Source organism: Phalacrocorax aristotelis, chromosome 1, assembly GCF_949628215.1.
Source record: "Phalacrocorax aristotelis chromosome 1, bGulAri2.1, whole genome shotgun sequence".
Classification (NCBI taxonomy): domain Eukaryota; kingdom Metazoa; phylum Chordata; class Aves; order Suliformes; family Phalacrocoracidae; genus Phalacrocorax; species Phalacrocorax aristotelis.
The window spans coordinates 149,414,706-149,430,719 of record NC_134276.1 but is presented as its reverse complement, the minus strand read 5'-3'; the positions used below and the strand labels follow the sequence as shown (position 1 = coordinate 149,430,719).

The 16,014-nt window shown below is 43.7% G+C and overlaps 1 protein-coding gene across 1 annotated transcript; it reads right to left on the bottom strand.

The window, feature by feature from the left end:
• Positions 1-5,257: 5,257 nt before the first annotated feature.
• Positions 5,258-15,726, bottom strand: LOC142066994 (aldo-keto reductase family 1 member B1-like). Its single transcript, XM_075115168.1, has 10 exons — positions 15,428-15,726; positions 14,496-14,663; positions 13,853-13,969; positions 12,414-12,491; positions 11,910-12,032; positions 8,430-8,536; positions 8,200-8,281; positions 7,565-7,648; positions 6,682-6,764; positions 5,258-5,885 (listed from the first exon to the last, which is right to left on the bottom strand). The coding sequence occupies exons 1-10, from the start codon at positions 15,491-15,493 to the stop codon at positions 5,843-5,845; spliced, it is 951 nt and encodes a 316-aa protein (XP_074971269.1). The 5' UTR covers positions 15,494-15,726; the 3' UTR covers positions 5,258-5,842.
• Positions 15,727-16,014: the final 288 nt, after the last annotated feature.

Here is a 16,014-nt window from a genome sequence, read left to right as displayed (position 1 = left end):
GAAGAGACAAGCTGCAAGTGTCTTCAGAAGAGTTGTTTGTTCCATCAGCATAGTAACCCACAGCAGAGGTATTGCCACACCCTGACAAGCTGTGGAAGGACAGAAGCTGGAAATTTTCAAATCTTCATCTTCAGATGCACCTGAACCCTCTGTTAATAACCAAGTGTATACTGATAGTTATTTAACCCCCTTTTCTGTGGTTGTAATTCAACTGCATGCAGTGACAGTCTGTCTCTACACAATTTCAGTGGCCCATGGAGCATTTTTTAGTTACTAATCCCCAGGCTGGATGGATGTCTAGCACAAGGAGCAGACGTGCAAGAGGCCACGTGTAGCACCTCAGAGCTGGAAAGACCAAGGCTATCTCTTAAAGCAAAGAGAGAGCATGCCACGCTATAAACAAAATGCTTCAGGAAAAAAAACATGAGTGTTCTGTCAGTGTTAGACACAGCATCAACAGGCTCAAGTCACCCTAACCAGCTCTGGGGACCAGAGCAAGGTTGTTGAAGGGCTAGAAGCTTCTCTTCCTGTGTGCCTACTTCCTCAGCAGCATGATCATTTGCTTTCTGTTGGAACTACAGCAAGAGGTTTGTTATCCCCAGATAATTCAGTTTCCATCAGCTATGTAACAGTGTTCTTAGACCAAACCCACAGATGCATCTTTCCTAGTCAGCAATGAGATTATCTGTGCCACTGAACTGAACCCAGTAAATGGAAAACACGTTAGCTTCGCATTTTGCCTTTGTATTACACCATGTGATACCAGTCCCATGACTTGAGCTTTTATTGTGCAGTTCATCCATTCTGATATAGTCGGGTCTTCCGTAAAAGTTCTAAAGGGTCTGGGTGAAAAAATAAAGTGTTATATCCAAGCTTTAGAGGGAAACCAGGATAACACAGGTAACGAGTGATAGGTAAAATTCAAAACTCTTTGCGGATCATTGCTGCTCAGGTTTTCCATCTAGCATAATTCCAGGCTTTCTCATATAGCAGTCAATATAATTCAAAACCAAACAGAACAACAAACAAAAACAATAAGAGAGACCAATTCCATTAACTTTTTGCATTCAACCCTCCACAAAAAGTTCTGGTCCATGCCTTCCTCTATAAATCTTTTTTAGGATCAGAAGACTGACTAGGATGATCATTGGCATGGGAATAATTTCTACAGGCAGCAGTTAAGGAGGCTAAGACTTTCCTTGACCAGACACCAGTGCATGGAGCTAGGCCAGAAGTTTACCAAATCTGGAGCAGCTTGGAAAGTGTGACTGGAAGTAGATCAGTTGCTATCTCCTCCACTGTAAAAGCCAGGAGCATCAGATGAATCTAGCAGAGGACAAGGCCAAAACAAATCAAAGAGGCAGCGATTCTTCACAAGATGCATGGTTATGAAAAATCATTCCTTGGAATGCAAGATTCACAAGGTAACTGAACAAGAAATAATTAACTGATGGCTGTTAAACATGAAAGACCTTAAACTGCTATCAGAATATTTGAAGAACACACCACTGCAGTGCTCAGCTTACTCATCTTCAACAACTTGTTTTGGCCACAGTTGGAGACAGGGTGCTGCAGAAGGTAGATATTTAGTCATATTCAGTTCAGCTGTTCTTACGAGCAGCTATCAGCTGGCTTCTAATCAGATTTATTTCAGTTCAGAAAATCTAGATTCTATATTCAGCCTGATTTTTTCTTTCTTAAGAATTTGGAAAAAAGATGTAGTTTTGCAGATGTTTGTACTAGTGATCCTGTATCATGCACTTTAACAAGTTAAAATACAAGTGCAACATGGCCTACGAAAGAGTTTTAAGAGATGCCTCTCAGCTTAAATGAGCAAGGTCCTGCCAGAATAAGGCAGGGCTCCATGCTTTTGAAGTGACCAAGGACAAGGCAGAGTGACGGATGACAAATAACTACTGACAGAGTTTACAGACTACAAACTAGGGGGGTATTAAGTGATTAAAAAGATAAATCATTTGTCCTGAGTCAACTGTTCCATGCCCCAACTAAGCAATGGACTCCACATTTCTAGTCATATCTTCAACATAGTGAACACATTAAAAATCCAAATACAGGATTTTCTTTTCTTGTTTTGAACAATGTACTTTCCTGTGCCCCCAGTTTCACAACTCTGTGCAAGTGTTACAGTATTCACTTCTGTCAGTCTCATGACCTCAGCAAGAAGAGAGATCCTGCCTCCCCTTCCCTAGAGAGGAACAAAGGCCAAATTACAGAGCGTCATACACAAGCCTACCTCACTGGAATCACTTTTTATATTTATGTTGCAGTATCAGAAGACAAGCCATTTGCTCCTAAAGGAACATCAGCTGCAACCTGAAATATACTGTGCTTGTAAGACTATTTGTGGCATCCTACCTCCAACCAGCAAGATGCCCATCTCCAGCTCCTTCTTGTATTCTTCTCTACCATCCCCAAATTTCTCAGAAAAAGGTCTTTTGCTTTCTCCAGTGTAATAACTGCCAATTTTCTCCACCTGTTTTCCCTGATCAATCAGTTCACCATCATTCTTTGCTGAATGGATTCAATTTCTCCTTTGGAAATGGATCTGTTCTGGCAGAGCCATTTTCTTTAAACATGATAAAAAGGCCTGCTAATCTGATATCATTTGAAGCAGTGAGAATGCAGCTGGAAGTGAAACAAACTTTGACTGCAAGTACCAGTTCTATGGGTCCCAAAAACATAATTTCTGTCCCGCTCTTCATTTTTCTTGTAGTCTGGACTCCTCTTTTCTAGGGTGCACTACAGTATCTACTAGCTTAACTGCCACAGAAGAGTCCCCAGAAAGCCCAGTAATACAGGCCGACAAGGTAGAGCTGAACTCAAGTTCTTAAACCAAAAACACAAAACAAAACCCAACAACTTTTAATTGGAAGAGCTACAAGATTATATTTGTCCTTAAAAGTTTCTTTGATCAGAAACCCAGAGATCTGTCAAATCACAATACAAAAACAAATGCTGTGAACAGTTGTAGCAGGAAGAGCTCAGTTAGCAGGAATGCTAGGCTCCGGATATCGAATTCTTTGATCTTTCCAATTTACCTTTTAGCAGATGAAAGCAAATATCTACCCTTGTAGGCAGAAAGTGTGGCACAAGTATGGGGGTACAACAGCCATCTATTTTACCATAACAATCCCCAGATCAATCTAGATTAAATGAAGACTCGGCTGCAGTCTAGAAGACTGGTTCTTCCTCTATCTCGGGCTTTAATTACATCTCGCCTTGAAGAAGCAATCCAAAAATTATGGGTGACAGGGCTTTATCACTCTCTTCCTTCCCACTGCTCATCCTTTCTGACAACAGCCTGCTTTCTGTTCAAGTTTATGTATCTTTGTCCCTTCACTCAGGTGCTTCTCCATTTTCCTCTATCCCACTCATTTCACCAAGAACCCAAGCCTCTGCCGGTGAAGTGCTGCACTGTGTCCCAGAATGACCCTTTCCAAATTCCTTCCCACTAAGTCATCCAGCAAAATACAGAGCGCGCCTGTTACAATGCCACTCCACCCTGCATGCTAGCTGGTCTGTCTTCTGCTGCGGAGCAGTCTGTCTGAACATCTTCTCCAGTAAAATTCCTACTCTGAGAATGGAAAATTTCAGGCACAAACTTTATGAAAGTTACAGTGAAATGAAACTAGAGGAAATTAACAGAACCTGATGTACTATTTTGGAAACCCTGACTCTCAAAGTAACTTCTTGCCAAAACACACTTGTCACAAAAATGTTACTTCCAAGCAACTCAACATTGCCCCAAACAGTTTTCTGTCACAGCTCAGACTAATCTAAGAACATTAGCTGTTCTGCTTTTTTTTAGATGCCTTTGGGCTTTTATTTATCACGTTATAGATATAAAGGAACACTTGCAGAGCAAAAGCTTTTTCTATTTGCTTCTACACCCAGAATTTAAAGTGATTATAATCTGTTAGGAGAATCAGCCTTAGAGGACAATACTGCTTAGAGTCAGACACTGATTCTCTCCTCCCTCATCCTTGTATTGTAAGTCAACTCAATCTTGTCTGTTAATCCTATTGTAAATTATTCTGACCATAAGTGTGTTGCATGTAAAGTCTGGCATCAGCAATAACAGAAAGATTTAAAACAAACGTTTAAAGACAACAAAATCTGTTTTCTCAGTATAATGGTTAGTATTTATCAGAAAAATAATTTAAATTAGTATGACTCTTTAGTATGTTTTTATCAGTACCAGGAAAATAACCACCTTGAACTATTTGCGAATTAGAAAAACTGCATTCATGGTGCATTTTAACATAGCTGAGTTCACTTTAAGGTACACTATGCTATGCAGTTATGGAATCAGAATCCTACATTTACAATTTAGGGGTGGCTATGCATTAACAGTTCTGGTGTCTCCCTTCTTTCATTTTTTCAGGAAGAACCCTCTTTCTGCCAGGCCTACACAGCCTCCTTCAGAGGACAGTTTACACTCTAGATCAACTCAGACCTTGGAAAAAAAATTTACAAGTCCACAAAAGAAAAATCACCCCAACACTAGCCACTGTTCTTCCAAGTGCCGAAATGCATTTTCTGAATAGTCTTTGGCGGCTCTCAGAAGGCAACAACTTTAAAGCGATTACCTTCAAGTATTGTGAAGACCATAAAAGCACCCAAGGAACAAACACCTCAAGTGTCAAAATTTGGGTATAAGCTTACTTTCCTGTCCTCCCAGAACAGAGCATTAAGTTTCTGATCTGCTAGCACACAACACAGAAGTTTCTTGGAAACCCATTTTTACTTTAGTTGCAAATGGGTGCTTGTACAAGCACAGCAGCTTTTCCTGCACCATCTGCTGCTTACTTGGAAAGGGCAAGTTTTCTACTACTTACTTATTAAATAACCCCATAGGATTCTGAGCTCACTTAACATCTTCAATGGATTGTTTTCTACTCGCCAAAATATACTATCACTTCAGTAAAATAAAGACCGATTTAAACATTAGTATATTAGCTGTCAGATGTAGCAAACAGCTCTAAAGAGAGGCTCAAGCAGACTCAGCAATGGCCACAGGCTCATCACACTCAGCTGTTCTGCATGTGCATTGGCATGAGAACAGCAGATAGCTAGCAGGAAAAACATAAGAAGTTAACATGAATACCAGATGACTTCTTGGGAGACAGTAATTTCCCTTTCTTTTGTATGATCTCTGGAGACAGCTGATATAACACAGCTGCTCCAGCATTATTACCATTAAAGCATTGCTGAAATAACCATCTCTTTACACAGATTAATGAAACTATATTTTATTATAAGCAAAACCAGCTTTTATATCACCAAGAAACCAGGACCTATACACTTTTCAAAGAGCTACTCATGTAGAAACTGCTGTACTTAGAAATCAACTTGTACTTCCAATTAGAGAAAAAAAAAGCATGGAGTGTTACAAAAAGAAACAAAACCAAACTCAAAAGTAAATCAGAAAAAAAGCAGACCTCACATTAATTATGTAAAATCTGCCATATCCTGGTCCTTCCAGACAACAATTGTCACTAGCTCCAATTCACAGTATTCCAAAATAAAAGTGACTGCTAGTTCAAACTTTCTCAATGTTTTCTGCTTACCAGTTCCAGACATGCAGTTTGGCAAGGACAATCTACTAGTCCACACAGTGTGCTCTTCAGAGCCATTTTAGCATTTCCTTCTTCCAAAAAAAGAAAACACCACAAAGTCACCAAGTACTTATGCTGCATCTTTGTGGGGGGAAAAGAAAAAAAAAAAACCAGGGGTCTGATGCAGTGAGAAAGCTACGTAGACAACTCATAGGCAACAGCAGAAGCATATCTGAAGTCTGGAGAAAGGCAGGAAACCATCTTCAGTATTCTGCATTGAAAGGGTACTCCTTGTGAGTTTTGCACCTGAAGGTAATCAAAAAGGAAAGATTATCTCATGTCTGAAAGACACATGCACTAGATACAGCTGTAACCACTGTAAAGAGCAATCAAGGGAGAAGCTGAACCGTATAGAAGCGGAGTCAATTTGTTTCCGTCTTCCTTAGTAGTGTGTGTCACATTTGTAAACAGAAAGATTCCTGAGTGGCTTCTGCTGTTCAGGCTGTGACTATTTCAGGCAATGAGACCCAGGTGATTTGTAGACAACTAATTTAAGGTTTCACTGTTTACTGCCAGGAAGACCGTTTTTGCAGCCTTCCAACAAAGATTTCATATCTGGCTTTAGGCTTCCAAGTTGCAAACCTTTATATCACTTTCTGAATGCTCACCAACTGTCCCAACCACTCCTGAATAACATAAAGTCAGTTTTTATAATATACCTAAGGGCTGTGGCAGAAAGACAAAATTCACTCCACAAGCAAAATCAATCAAGAATTTGACTATGCATCATGCTAATTTCTCCAATATGGACAAAAAAATTATGAATAAGCAGCCTCCTGTTGCAATTCTAGCTACAAAGAGTTTATTGGAGACTGAACTGAAAAAGAACATGAAGTTTGCTTTACGTTCATCATGATTTGGTTCATAACATGAACATTTAAAGTCTGAAAAGTTACTTTGAGGATGACCCCTTTAGAAATTGAATTTGCATATCCTGAATTTCAACCAAGCCTAGTATCATTAACTTTAGTAGTATACTGAACTATGACATACTGATAACTTAACAGCTTGAAGAAAAAAAAAAACAAACACTGCCACTTACGTGCTCATTGCACAGGCTCTCCAGTTTCTATTAAAGCTGAGAATAGTTGCCATCTCCTCTTTAGTCAATTCAAAGTCAAACACCTAACAAGAGAAACAGCTAGAAATCAACTCTCTGAACAAATCAGAGATTGTAAGCAAAATTCACAAAATTAAAGAACAAGTCCACAGTGTAAGGGTGCTTGTTAGAAGATATGACTGCTCTCTGGAAAGAAACAGCTCCCTGAATTTCAGAGACTACACTAGCTGGAGCTGGGGAGGGAGATGAGCAGGGAGAGGGAGGAATTAAAAAAATCTCAAGTTGCAGTTACATGTGCCAGTTGTTTTAAGAAGCTTGGGGAGCACTTTGTGTTGCAGAATGCCTCCATCCTCCATTTGTGAAAGATGCATCTTTCTGGCCTGTTCCAAAGGAACATCTACAAAATTTTCATATTCCACCTAATGCAACTGAGTGTCTTCCAGAATCCTTATACTGGTTTCAGTCAAGGACCACTGAATCAAGAGCAGCAGCTTGGTTTATGGACACCAGGACTGTTTTCTTAGTGCTTGCTCTACATAAGCCTTCTGTGCTGTGCTACTGCACGTGGGCCCAAAGCAAGCTCTGTCAGCCGATTCATCCACATGACATAGAACAGGAAGCATCACATAATGTGACATGACTGCTAAGATTATCAGCGTACTGTTCCCAAAAGCTTTGCTCACTCTTACTCTCCAGCTGTAACCTTAACCCTCAGTAGACCATAAGCAAATATACAGAGGGAAAAAGCCTAGTCTTGCCTGAGGAGGACTGGGGAAGGGTGAGAAAGGATTGATGCTTGCTCTGCAGGGAAAGGCCATATCATCCCTGAACATGCCATGCACCAAGGTCACTCCTAATGGCTTACCTTGAAGTTCTCCACAATGCGCTGTGGTGTGACAGACTTGGGAATCACAATCACATTTCTCTGGATGTGGAATCGAATGAGAACCTGCAGGAGGCGTATCAGAGTCAGAGAGAGAACGACTTTTGTTCTGTGGCAAGCAGAGCCCGTTCCAACAGTTGTTTGTTGTAAACTGTACAATTCAGCAGAATTAACCCATTTCTGCAGAGCTGCATTTCAAACCAGAAAGTGCTGTTTAGAGTTCAGGCATGAAGTGCAAATACAGAAGTGGTGGAGCCCCACATAAGAGGCCTCCTTTCCCATTCCGTTGAGTGAATTCACTTCTTTTCTCTCCCACCTAGGCTTTAGCAGGCTACGCAAGGAAAAGGTTTGCTTCTCTGCAACAGGACTTGAGATGGGAAGACTGAAACACGACAGCATCTGAAGACAGGTCAAGAAAATGTTTCTTGTAGACAGTCAAAGAGCCCTTACAAGCATGCATTGCAGGCTACATAGTAAATAAACCTGCACTGCTATTTATCAACACAGAAGAGTGCCTCAGTTGATCGGGTATGAAGACCCAGCCTGTCCTTTACTTTGTCATTAGCCATCCCTTATGCTGTGTTACCAGGAGTACCCACTGTCCAACACCTCTGTACCTGTGCTGGTGTTTTGTTGTGCTTGGCTGCAATCTCTTTGATCTTGGGGTCATCCAGAAGGGAAGGATCCTCTGGCTTAGCCCTACACCAACAAAAGAAGATCGGTGGTGAGGAACCTCCATAGATTGATCCTAACAAAGATCTGTATCTGGATGAATAATTAACAGTGCACTTGTATTCTCAAGGTTTCAAGCATTAGCCATACCGGCTCCCTTGCAAAGCAATCTTACCATGGTCTGTCAGGAGAGCCAAGCGGACTGTATGCTGTCACAGCAATCCCTTTGGATTGACAGTACTTGATCAGTTTCTCCTGGGTAAGGTATGGATGACATTCAATCTGTCAACATAAGAGTACAAAGATTGACAGTGATTAATCCCTGGAACATGTTAAAGCAGTTAGTTTTTAAATCAAATCATAGGCTGAATTTTTGTTCTAACTTTAGTATCTGTGCAATATAATGCAGCATTTGTTTTCTGTATGTCCCTGCCCCCTTTCTACTATTTTTATTAGTTCTCCTGGCAATGAAGTGCCCAAGGACTGTAACACCACTCCTTAAAACTTTGCTGATTCATATAACCTCCAACATACAGCATCGGCAGCTACATAATTGCTTAAATAGGACAGTTCAGTAAAACACACACAAGAGAACTGTAAAATCATAACAATAGGATAGCAGAGCAGTAAGTACAAAGTTCTCTCTTCATCCCTGATTAAGCACACCATAATGTGGTGGTTGGCCTTTTTTTCTTTAAAAAGAAAACCTCTACTGTATTAACCTCAATACCAGTATTGTTTCATTTGTTTTTATTTGCTTTGTGTCAATACTCACACTGAATACCTCCAGTCTGCAGTGAGAATGGCTAACTGCTACAGATTTTAGACCTTCAGCTTACTGTCTGTGTCACAGACTTTTTATAAATGCATGTGTGCTTACCATGAATTCCCATAAGAACATCTACATAACAGACTACAGACTCCTTAGCAGTGGATCTGTATTCTGGCAAGCTAATGCCCAGATATGCAGTACGGAACAGGAATTCCAATCACAGGAGGCAGTGAATAAACATGAATATTTGATACTTTGCATAGAGGGACTTTCAGGATAGTTCCACAGCAGGGAGCACTACTTTCCTTTTTGACTACACTGTCATTCGACCTGCTGCTGCATTCTGAGGCAAGTCCCTGGAAACATGCTACTGGCAGGTGGTGCAAGAGGGTGCAAAACATGGGATCAATTTACAGCCTCAAGTGCTTTATTTGTGGTTCTAGCTGCTTGCTGTTATCAAAAGCCTGCACAGCTGCTCCCCTTCTGGGGCATGTTGGAATATTAGACAACAGGGCACGTCACTGTTTTGGGGACAGACTATACATATTTTGCTTCAGCAGCTCCAGAAACACAGCTACTCAAGAGTAACAACAGGTAGAATTTATGGAATAAGCAAGGCAAAGTCATCCTTACCTGTCCACAGACATTCAAGTTGAAAAACCTCCGAGCTACAGTACCTAGTCTTATATTTAGATCAGACTGAAAGCCTATCATGCATGTTTAAACAAGTATCTTAAGCTATTGGAGTCCATACCATGTGATCACAATCAAGTACTTAAGAGTCAAATTTTCTTATTGAACTAAATACTAGTAGCATTGCAATGTAATTACTACCTGGCCAAATTAATTTCTCACCATGAATGAAACCAGTGCATACTGACTGCATTCAAATTAAGAACGAGAAAGACACCAGATACAGGTGGTTACTGGATTACACATGAAACATCTGCACAAAAAAACTATTTACAGGAAGCACTATCACTATTAGGCCAACTGCTAAGTGTTAATAGACAAGCTTTCAGGCTTACTAGCATTTCTTTAGAAACAGTTTTGAAGGACTGAGACCAAGACCCATTGCTCCGAGCTTACTTGATTATAGTAATCAGACAGCTTGGGAACATTTGCCAGTGTGAAAGATGTAAGGTTGGTGACCTCTGTGCAATGGTAATTATCAACTATAGTGATAGTGGCAATGAGGTGTGGCAGATGTTGAAAGGTATCATAAGACTTCTATTAAGTATACAAAAAGTACATTGGGACTGATAAAAATACATAGATAATTATGAATTTTGCACTTGTCAGAATGTTAGTTTTATATTGCCTAGACTTCCAGAGAATAATCTTATTAGCTTTCTGAATAAAAAGGTGTTAAAATCCCTTTTCCGTACATATACTCAAGCTACCACAATAAATTAACTAGTTCTTGTAATTGGTTATCAATAGCAGTCCTTCAAACACTATAGCAATCAAGGACAAGTCTAGTTAGACCCCTGTGGGGTCTGTCCTAGGATCTGCCCCCTTCAACAGCTTGCACCAGGATATAATCTTGCCAAGCCTGCAGGTGATACCAAACTGGGGGAGGACCAGCCAGTACACTCAAGGGCAGGGCTACCACTTCAGACAGACCCGCTCAGGCAGTAAGAACAGGCCAACAAAAACCTAATGAAATTCAACAAGGCTGCACACAAAGTTCTGCACCTGGGAAGGAAGAGGCCCTGACAATAACACAGGCAGTCAAGCTCCAGCTTGCAAAGCAACTCTGCTAGAAATGACCTGGGGGCCATAGTAGGCTGAGCTGAATATGGGGCAGTAGTGATCCCTGGCAGCAGGAACACAGCCAGTAAATTGTCAGAAGTGATCATCCTTCTCTACTCAGTACTTATCAGTCCACTTTTACAATACTGTGTCCAGTTCTCCCCCTTCCCAGCCCCCTCAGTAGAAGAAAGATTAACAGACTAGCATGAATTCAGCAGAGGGCCACCAGGAGAGAGAATCTGCTGTACTGGGAAAGGCAGAGGGCTCATTCAGCTTGGAGAAGGGAAGGCTTCAGGTCTCCTAGTAGCAGCTTTTCAATACCTAAAAGAAGGTCATCCAAAGACAAGCCAAGCTCCTCAGTGGTGCATGGTGGGAAGACACGAGACAACAGGCATAAGTTGAAACAAGAGAGGTTGAGACTAGACATAAGAAAACTCCCTCCCTCACCCATACACCCAAGGCAGGGGGCATCAGGCATGGAGCACACTGCCTAGAGAGACTGTGTAGTCTCCATCCTTGCATGCTTTCAAGACGGATAAAGCCCTGGGCAACTTGGTCTGAGCCATGACTTACAGCAAGTTATCTCCCACAGTCTCCTGCCATCTGATTTTTCCCTAAGATTTTATTCAAGTGCTGTCTAGATACCTGGACACTTCTACTCTATGGCCTACCTTGCAACTCCATCTCCTCCTTCCTCCCAAGCCTCATTAAGTCTGTAATCAGTCCATAAAGCATGTTCCTCTTCAGTTCCCTCAGTAATCAGCAACAGGAACTGGCCTCTCCACAAAAGAGTTGCAAAAAGGTCATCCAATTCTGTTAGGTCCTCATATATATACACTAAGTTTTAAGCTACTTCAAGATAGTTTTAAAGCTCATCTGAGGTCCCCACCACTCCAAAAAAAAGGGATTCTGGAGTACCTCCTTGCTAGATTTCCAAGCAGTAGTACAGAAAGTCCAGAAAAAACTAGCACCTTGTACATGCAGAAGGAATTAAAGGATGGGATTGAGAGAACATGCTGCATCTCTCCATTCTCTCCTTCTATAACCTTATTTCATACTAACATCTTAGTAATTCTTTAGAAAAAAGCCAACACCCAAACATTTGCCTGCTGTCACTTTGCAACTTACCTGGTTATTTGCAGGCTTGTATTTCAGTCCCGGCTTGTTCAAGATTCTTTCAATCTGCTCATGGTTGAAGTTGGAGACGCCAATTGCTTTTACCAGACCAGCATCCACCAGCTCTTCCATGGCCTAACAGAAAGAAATACAAAGTCAGCATCTAGTACACATGACAGGGCTGAAGAACATGTTCTTCCTGACATGCCTGATTTCCTCCCTGAGGACCACAAAATAGGCATTTAGATTTTCAGAGTTTGAGGGGGAAAAAACCCAGAGCACTAGTGTATTTGTGCCACATCTCCTGTTTCACCAAGCTCAAAGATTCATTCTTTGAGACTGTGGAAATTCACAGCAAGTTAGAAGTGGAAAATAATGATACACAACCACCCACTATTGTACCACTGACTCCTTCCAAGTAGTTCTGCATACATGAGACAGTTTAGACTGCTGAATGCAAACACAGAAGAGACTGCTGAGGACAGAAGACAGTTCTCCTACTGTGGCTAAACTTACCTCCCACGTATGCAGAATATCTGTGTTGCTCGGTATAGACATGCCTTTTTCATCTGTGGGAAACAGCTCTTCTCCTGCCTGTCAGGGAGAAAGAAAATGCTTGAAACACTCTTTGGTGGGAAGTCAACATCAGCTGATGACCATGATGACACAAACCCTTAGCGTGGGACTACTAATACTAGCATCTACATATGGATTAGATAATACTAATATTTATGATTTACATTCTTCAGTTTTCTTCTTTTGCTTTCACATGGGATTATGGCATTTTTGCCAGCAGCCATCCCAAGGACAAGTACTTCTACTAGACTCAGTGTTCTCTGGTTCACCAATATACATATGGGGAAAACATAACTCTCCACACATAGAATATAGCCAGTTTACAAGTTTACTTTCCATGTTACAGAAATACAAAAGTTCTTACATGGACATGATGTGTAATAAGGACCCACTTAGGACCTGGAACATGTTCAGTCTATATTGTATCAGATCTGCTGACAGGTCTTTCACAGGGAGGCTCGTTGTTTAAGTTGCTGGCATAAGGAATGTTAAAACAGACTGTGTCCCAGTTAGGTACATGCCAGGTATCAAAACCAGTTGCTTTCTACTGATACATTATTATACCACAACACACTTTCTTTGCTAGTTCTTTCCACATGAACTAATTTTAAAAATACATATGGTATGAAAAGCAATTGATCTCAGAAGCAACAAGTAGAAAGAAGATTTTAATCAGGTTTTAACAGAAAGACTAAGCTTAGAAATACTCAAACTGAGACATCAGTTCCTTTGTATGCAATCAGAAGAAGAGTTAGGAACTAAGAACCTTCACCTTATGAAATCCAAGGTCTGCGGAACGCTAAGGCTCCTACAGCAAAGGTCAGTTCAATCTGTACTGTATTAAAGGACTCAGTGATTAAAGATAGACATGGAAGACAGAAACATTGTCTTGTTCTGCAATTCTGTAACATGCAGAGGAACACGCTTCTGTCAGGCAGCAAAGTACAGCCCTTCTTGCAACAAAGGAGGGAACCACATCATTGCCTGTTGAGCACACTTTGGATTTGTACAAGACAACACATGGGCAATAATCAAAAGGAGGGCAATAATCAAAAGGAGGGCAATAATCAAAAGGAGGGCAATAATCAAAAGGAGGGCAATAAATCTTGTGCTTGCAGCTGTAAAACCTGCCCCTAGTTCAAGGTTTACCTCTTTCATGATCAAAAGGGCAGAGGATGCTGTGCAAGCTGGAATCTCAGAAGTAAGGATCAACAGCCTGACTCACATGGCCAGAGTAAAGCTGAGCACCAGAGCAGTACTGGTATACAACAGAGACGTGATATGTGCCAGCTGAAGCAATTACTAGGCTGTAAAGCCATATAGCTCTTCAAAACTGCCAGTCACAACAGACAAAGCCAAGGGCATTGCTGTTACTGTACCTTAAAACCAAGAGGCCAGTGGATAAGGTAGAGATCCAGGTAATCCAGTTTCAGGGCAGCAAGAGTCTTCTGGCATGCTCCCTTCACCAGAGGCTTGTCATGAAACGTGCACCATAGCTAGAGACAAAAATCCAAGGCACACTGTGACTTCCTAGGTTAAGCCTCTTGGAACCCTTCTGTCCTGTTTGGAAGAGTGCCTGTCCCCTTTGGAAGGGAATGTGGAACTAGGGCATCCTACTGATCTTCAAGACAGGGCTTGCTCTGTGAGGAAGGCTGGCCCATGATACGGAGGGTGGTATGTGCAATGGCAGCACACATGCCTGAATGGTGTCATGGTGGACAGCAGTAGTCTGGTTCTATCAATTAAGGCTTCATTTAAAAACCACCTACTAGAAGGTCATACTGCATGAAAGGGGACAGCATAACTTCAGGCCAGGAAAAATTCAAAGCATCAGTATGTCACTGGTACATACCCAGCAAAATTCTCCATACAGGATGAGGCAAATAGGAAGCTTGTCTCACGAGTGGCCTAAATGATGTTCTGAATTGTTCCATGTCGCACCACAGAGCAGGAAAGTAAAGAACTGGGGGGTTATTTTGAAAAAACAGGTGTCTCCTGGGACCCTATACCACTAGATCCTACCTTACTGACAATGAAGAGATCCTCTCGTTTCACAACACCTTCCTTGATTTTTTGCTGGATTCCATCCCCAACTTCATTTTCATTTTGGTACACATACGCACAATCAAAGTGACGGTACCCAGTGTCAATAGCAGCCATCACTGCAGCTGTTACTTTTCCTGGTGGGGACTGAAAAAATAGTATCCAGGAAACTCTAATCAATATATATTGAAGAACTTTTCCCTAACAAGATAAAACTAAGAAAGCCACCTCACCCAAAGCAATCCCCCAGTTGAAGAAAAAAATCCCAACAAACAGCCTCAACACCCCACTCCCACAGTTATCCCCGCAGCATTCTTGGGTCTGTGAACATCTAGAATACAGGTTCCTAAGCTCAAAGTCGGCCTCCAGCCGTTCCCCTGTCAATCCGCTCCCGGGCAGGGCTCAGCCCAACAGCTTGGCAGGGGCGAGGCCCCAACACCCGGCCAGCTCTGCAGGGCCGGCCCGAGGCCTCATCACTCCCCCGCCACTTCTCAGAGCAGCCCCGAGCAGCTGCCAGCCGGGGCCGGGGCCGAGGGGCCTCAGCGACCCGCGTCCCTGGGCAGAGCCCCGCGGCGGCGGGAGCGCGGGCTGCTGCGGGGGGCAGCGGGCGGGGAGGGACACCCGGTGTCAAACGCCGCGGCGGCACCGCCGTACCGAGCAGGGGGGCCCGGCCGGGGTGGCGGCGGTACCGGCAGCGCCGCGCCTGGGCCAGCGGCGGGGACGGGCCCCAAGCCGGGCCGAGCTCCCATCCCAGCTGCGCCCGCAGGGGGCCAGGCCGCCCCCGGCCACGTTCCCTCCCCAGCGCGGAGCCGGGGAAAGCGCGCCCATCCCGCACGGGCGGGAACGGGCAGGACCGGGGCCGGGCCCCGTCTGGGTAGAGCCAGCCGCCCTTCCGCCGCCAGCCCCATTACCTTCCATGTGCCTAGCCCCAGGATAGGCATCTTGGCCCCAGTGTTCAGCTGCACGTAGGTCGCCATGGCCCCCTCTCGTTGCCCAGGAGCACCACCACAGGGGTAACTGCCGCCCCAGCGCCTTTAATAGCGGCCGGGCCCGCCCCGCCCCGCCGCGGCGCGGTCTGGGGATGGCGGGGCGGTGCCGGCGCTGTATCCCGGAGCGCAGCGGCGGGGACAGGACCGGGCCCTGTGCAGCCCACGGTGGCGGTCCGGGACGGCGGCGGAGGGCTGAAGCGAGGCCGCGTCTGCTAGCCCCGGCGCCGGGGCGAGGGTCACGCAGCGACCCGGGATGTATCAAACTTAAACCGGGGCTACGCTGGCTTCACCTGAATGGCGTCCAGCCGGCGGTGCAGGGTCGTGCCTCTGCACCCGGCCGGGGTAGCCTTCCCGCAGCACCTCGGTGCCTTGATATCACACTTTAGCAGTCCCCGGGACGGGGATGACAGCGGGGACGTGGGAGAGCAGTGTCTCCCTGTGCCCTAAGAGCTGTTGGCGGCCTGGCATGGTGCCCCTTGTCGGAGCCTTGTGACCCGGCGTGCTGGTAC

Bases quoted from the DNA above. Each gene is read 5' to 3' on its own strand.
- LOC142066994 (XM_075115168.1), bottom strand. From the start codon at position 15,493: ATGGCGACCTACGTGCAGCTGAACACTGGGGCCAAGATGCCTATCCTG. The intron at 8,537-11,909 runs GTAAGTTGCAAA...TTATGTTGACAG, and splicing joins ACAAGCCTGCAAATAACCAG to ATTGAATGTCATCCATACCT. The intron at 8,282-8,429 runs GTAAGATTGCTT...TTGTTGGTGTAG, and splicing joins GGCTCTCCTGACAGACCATG to GGCTAAGCCAGAGGATCCTT.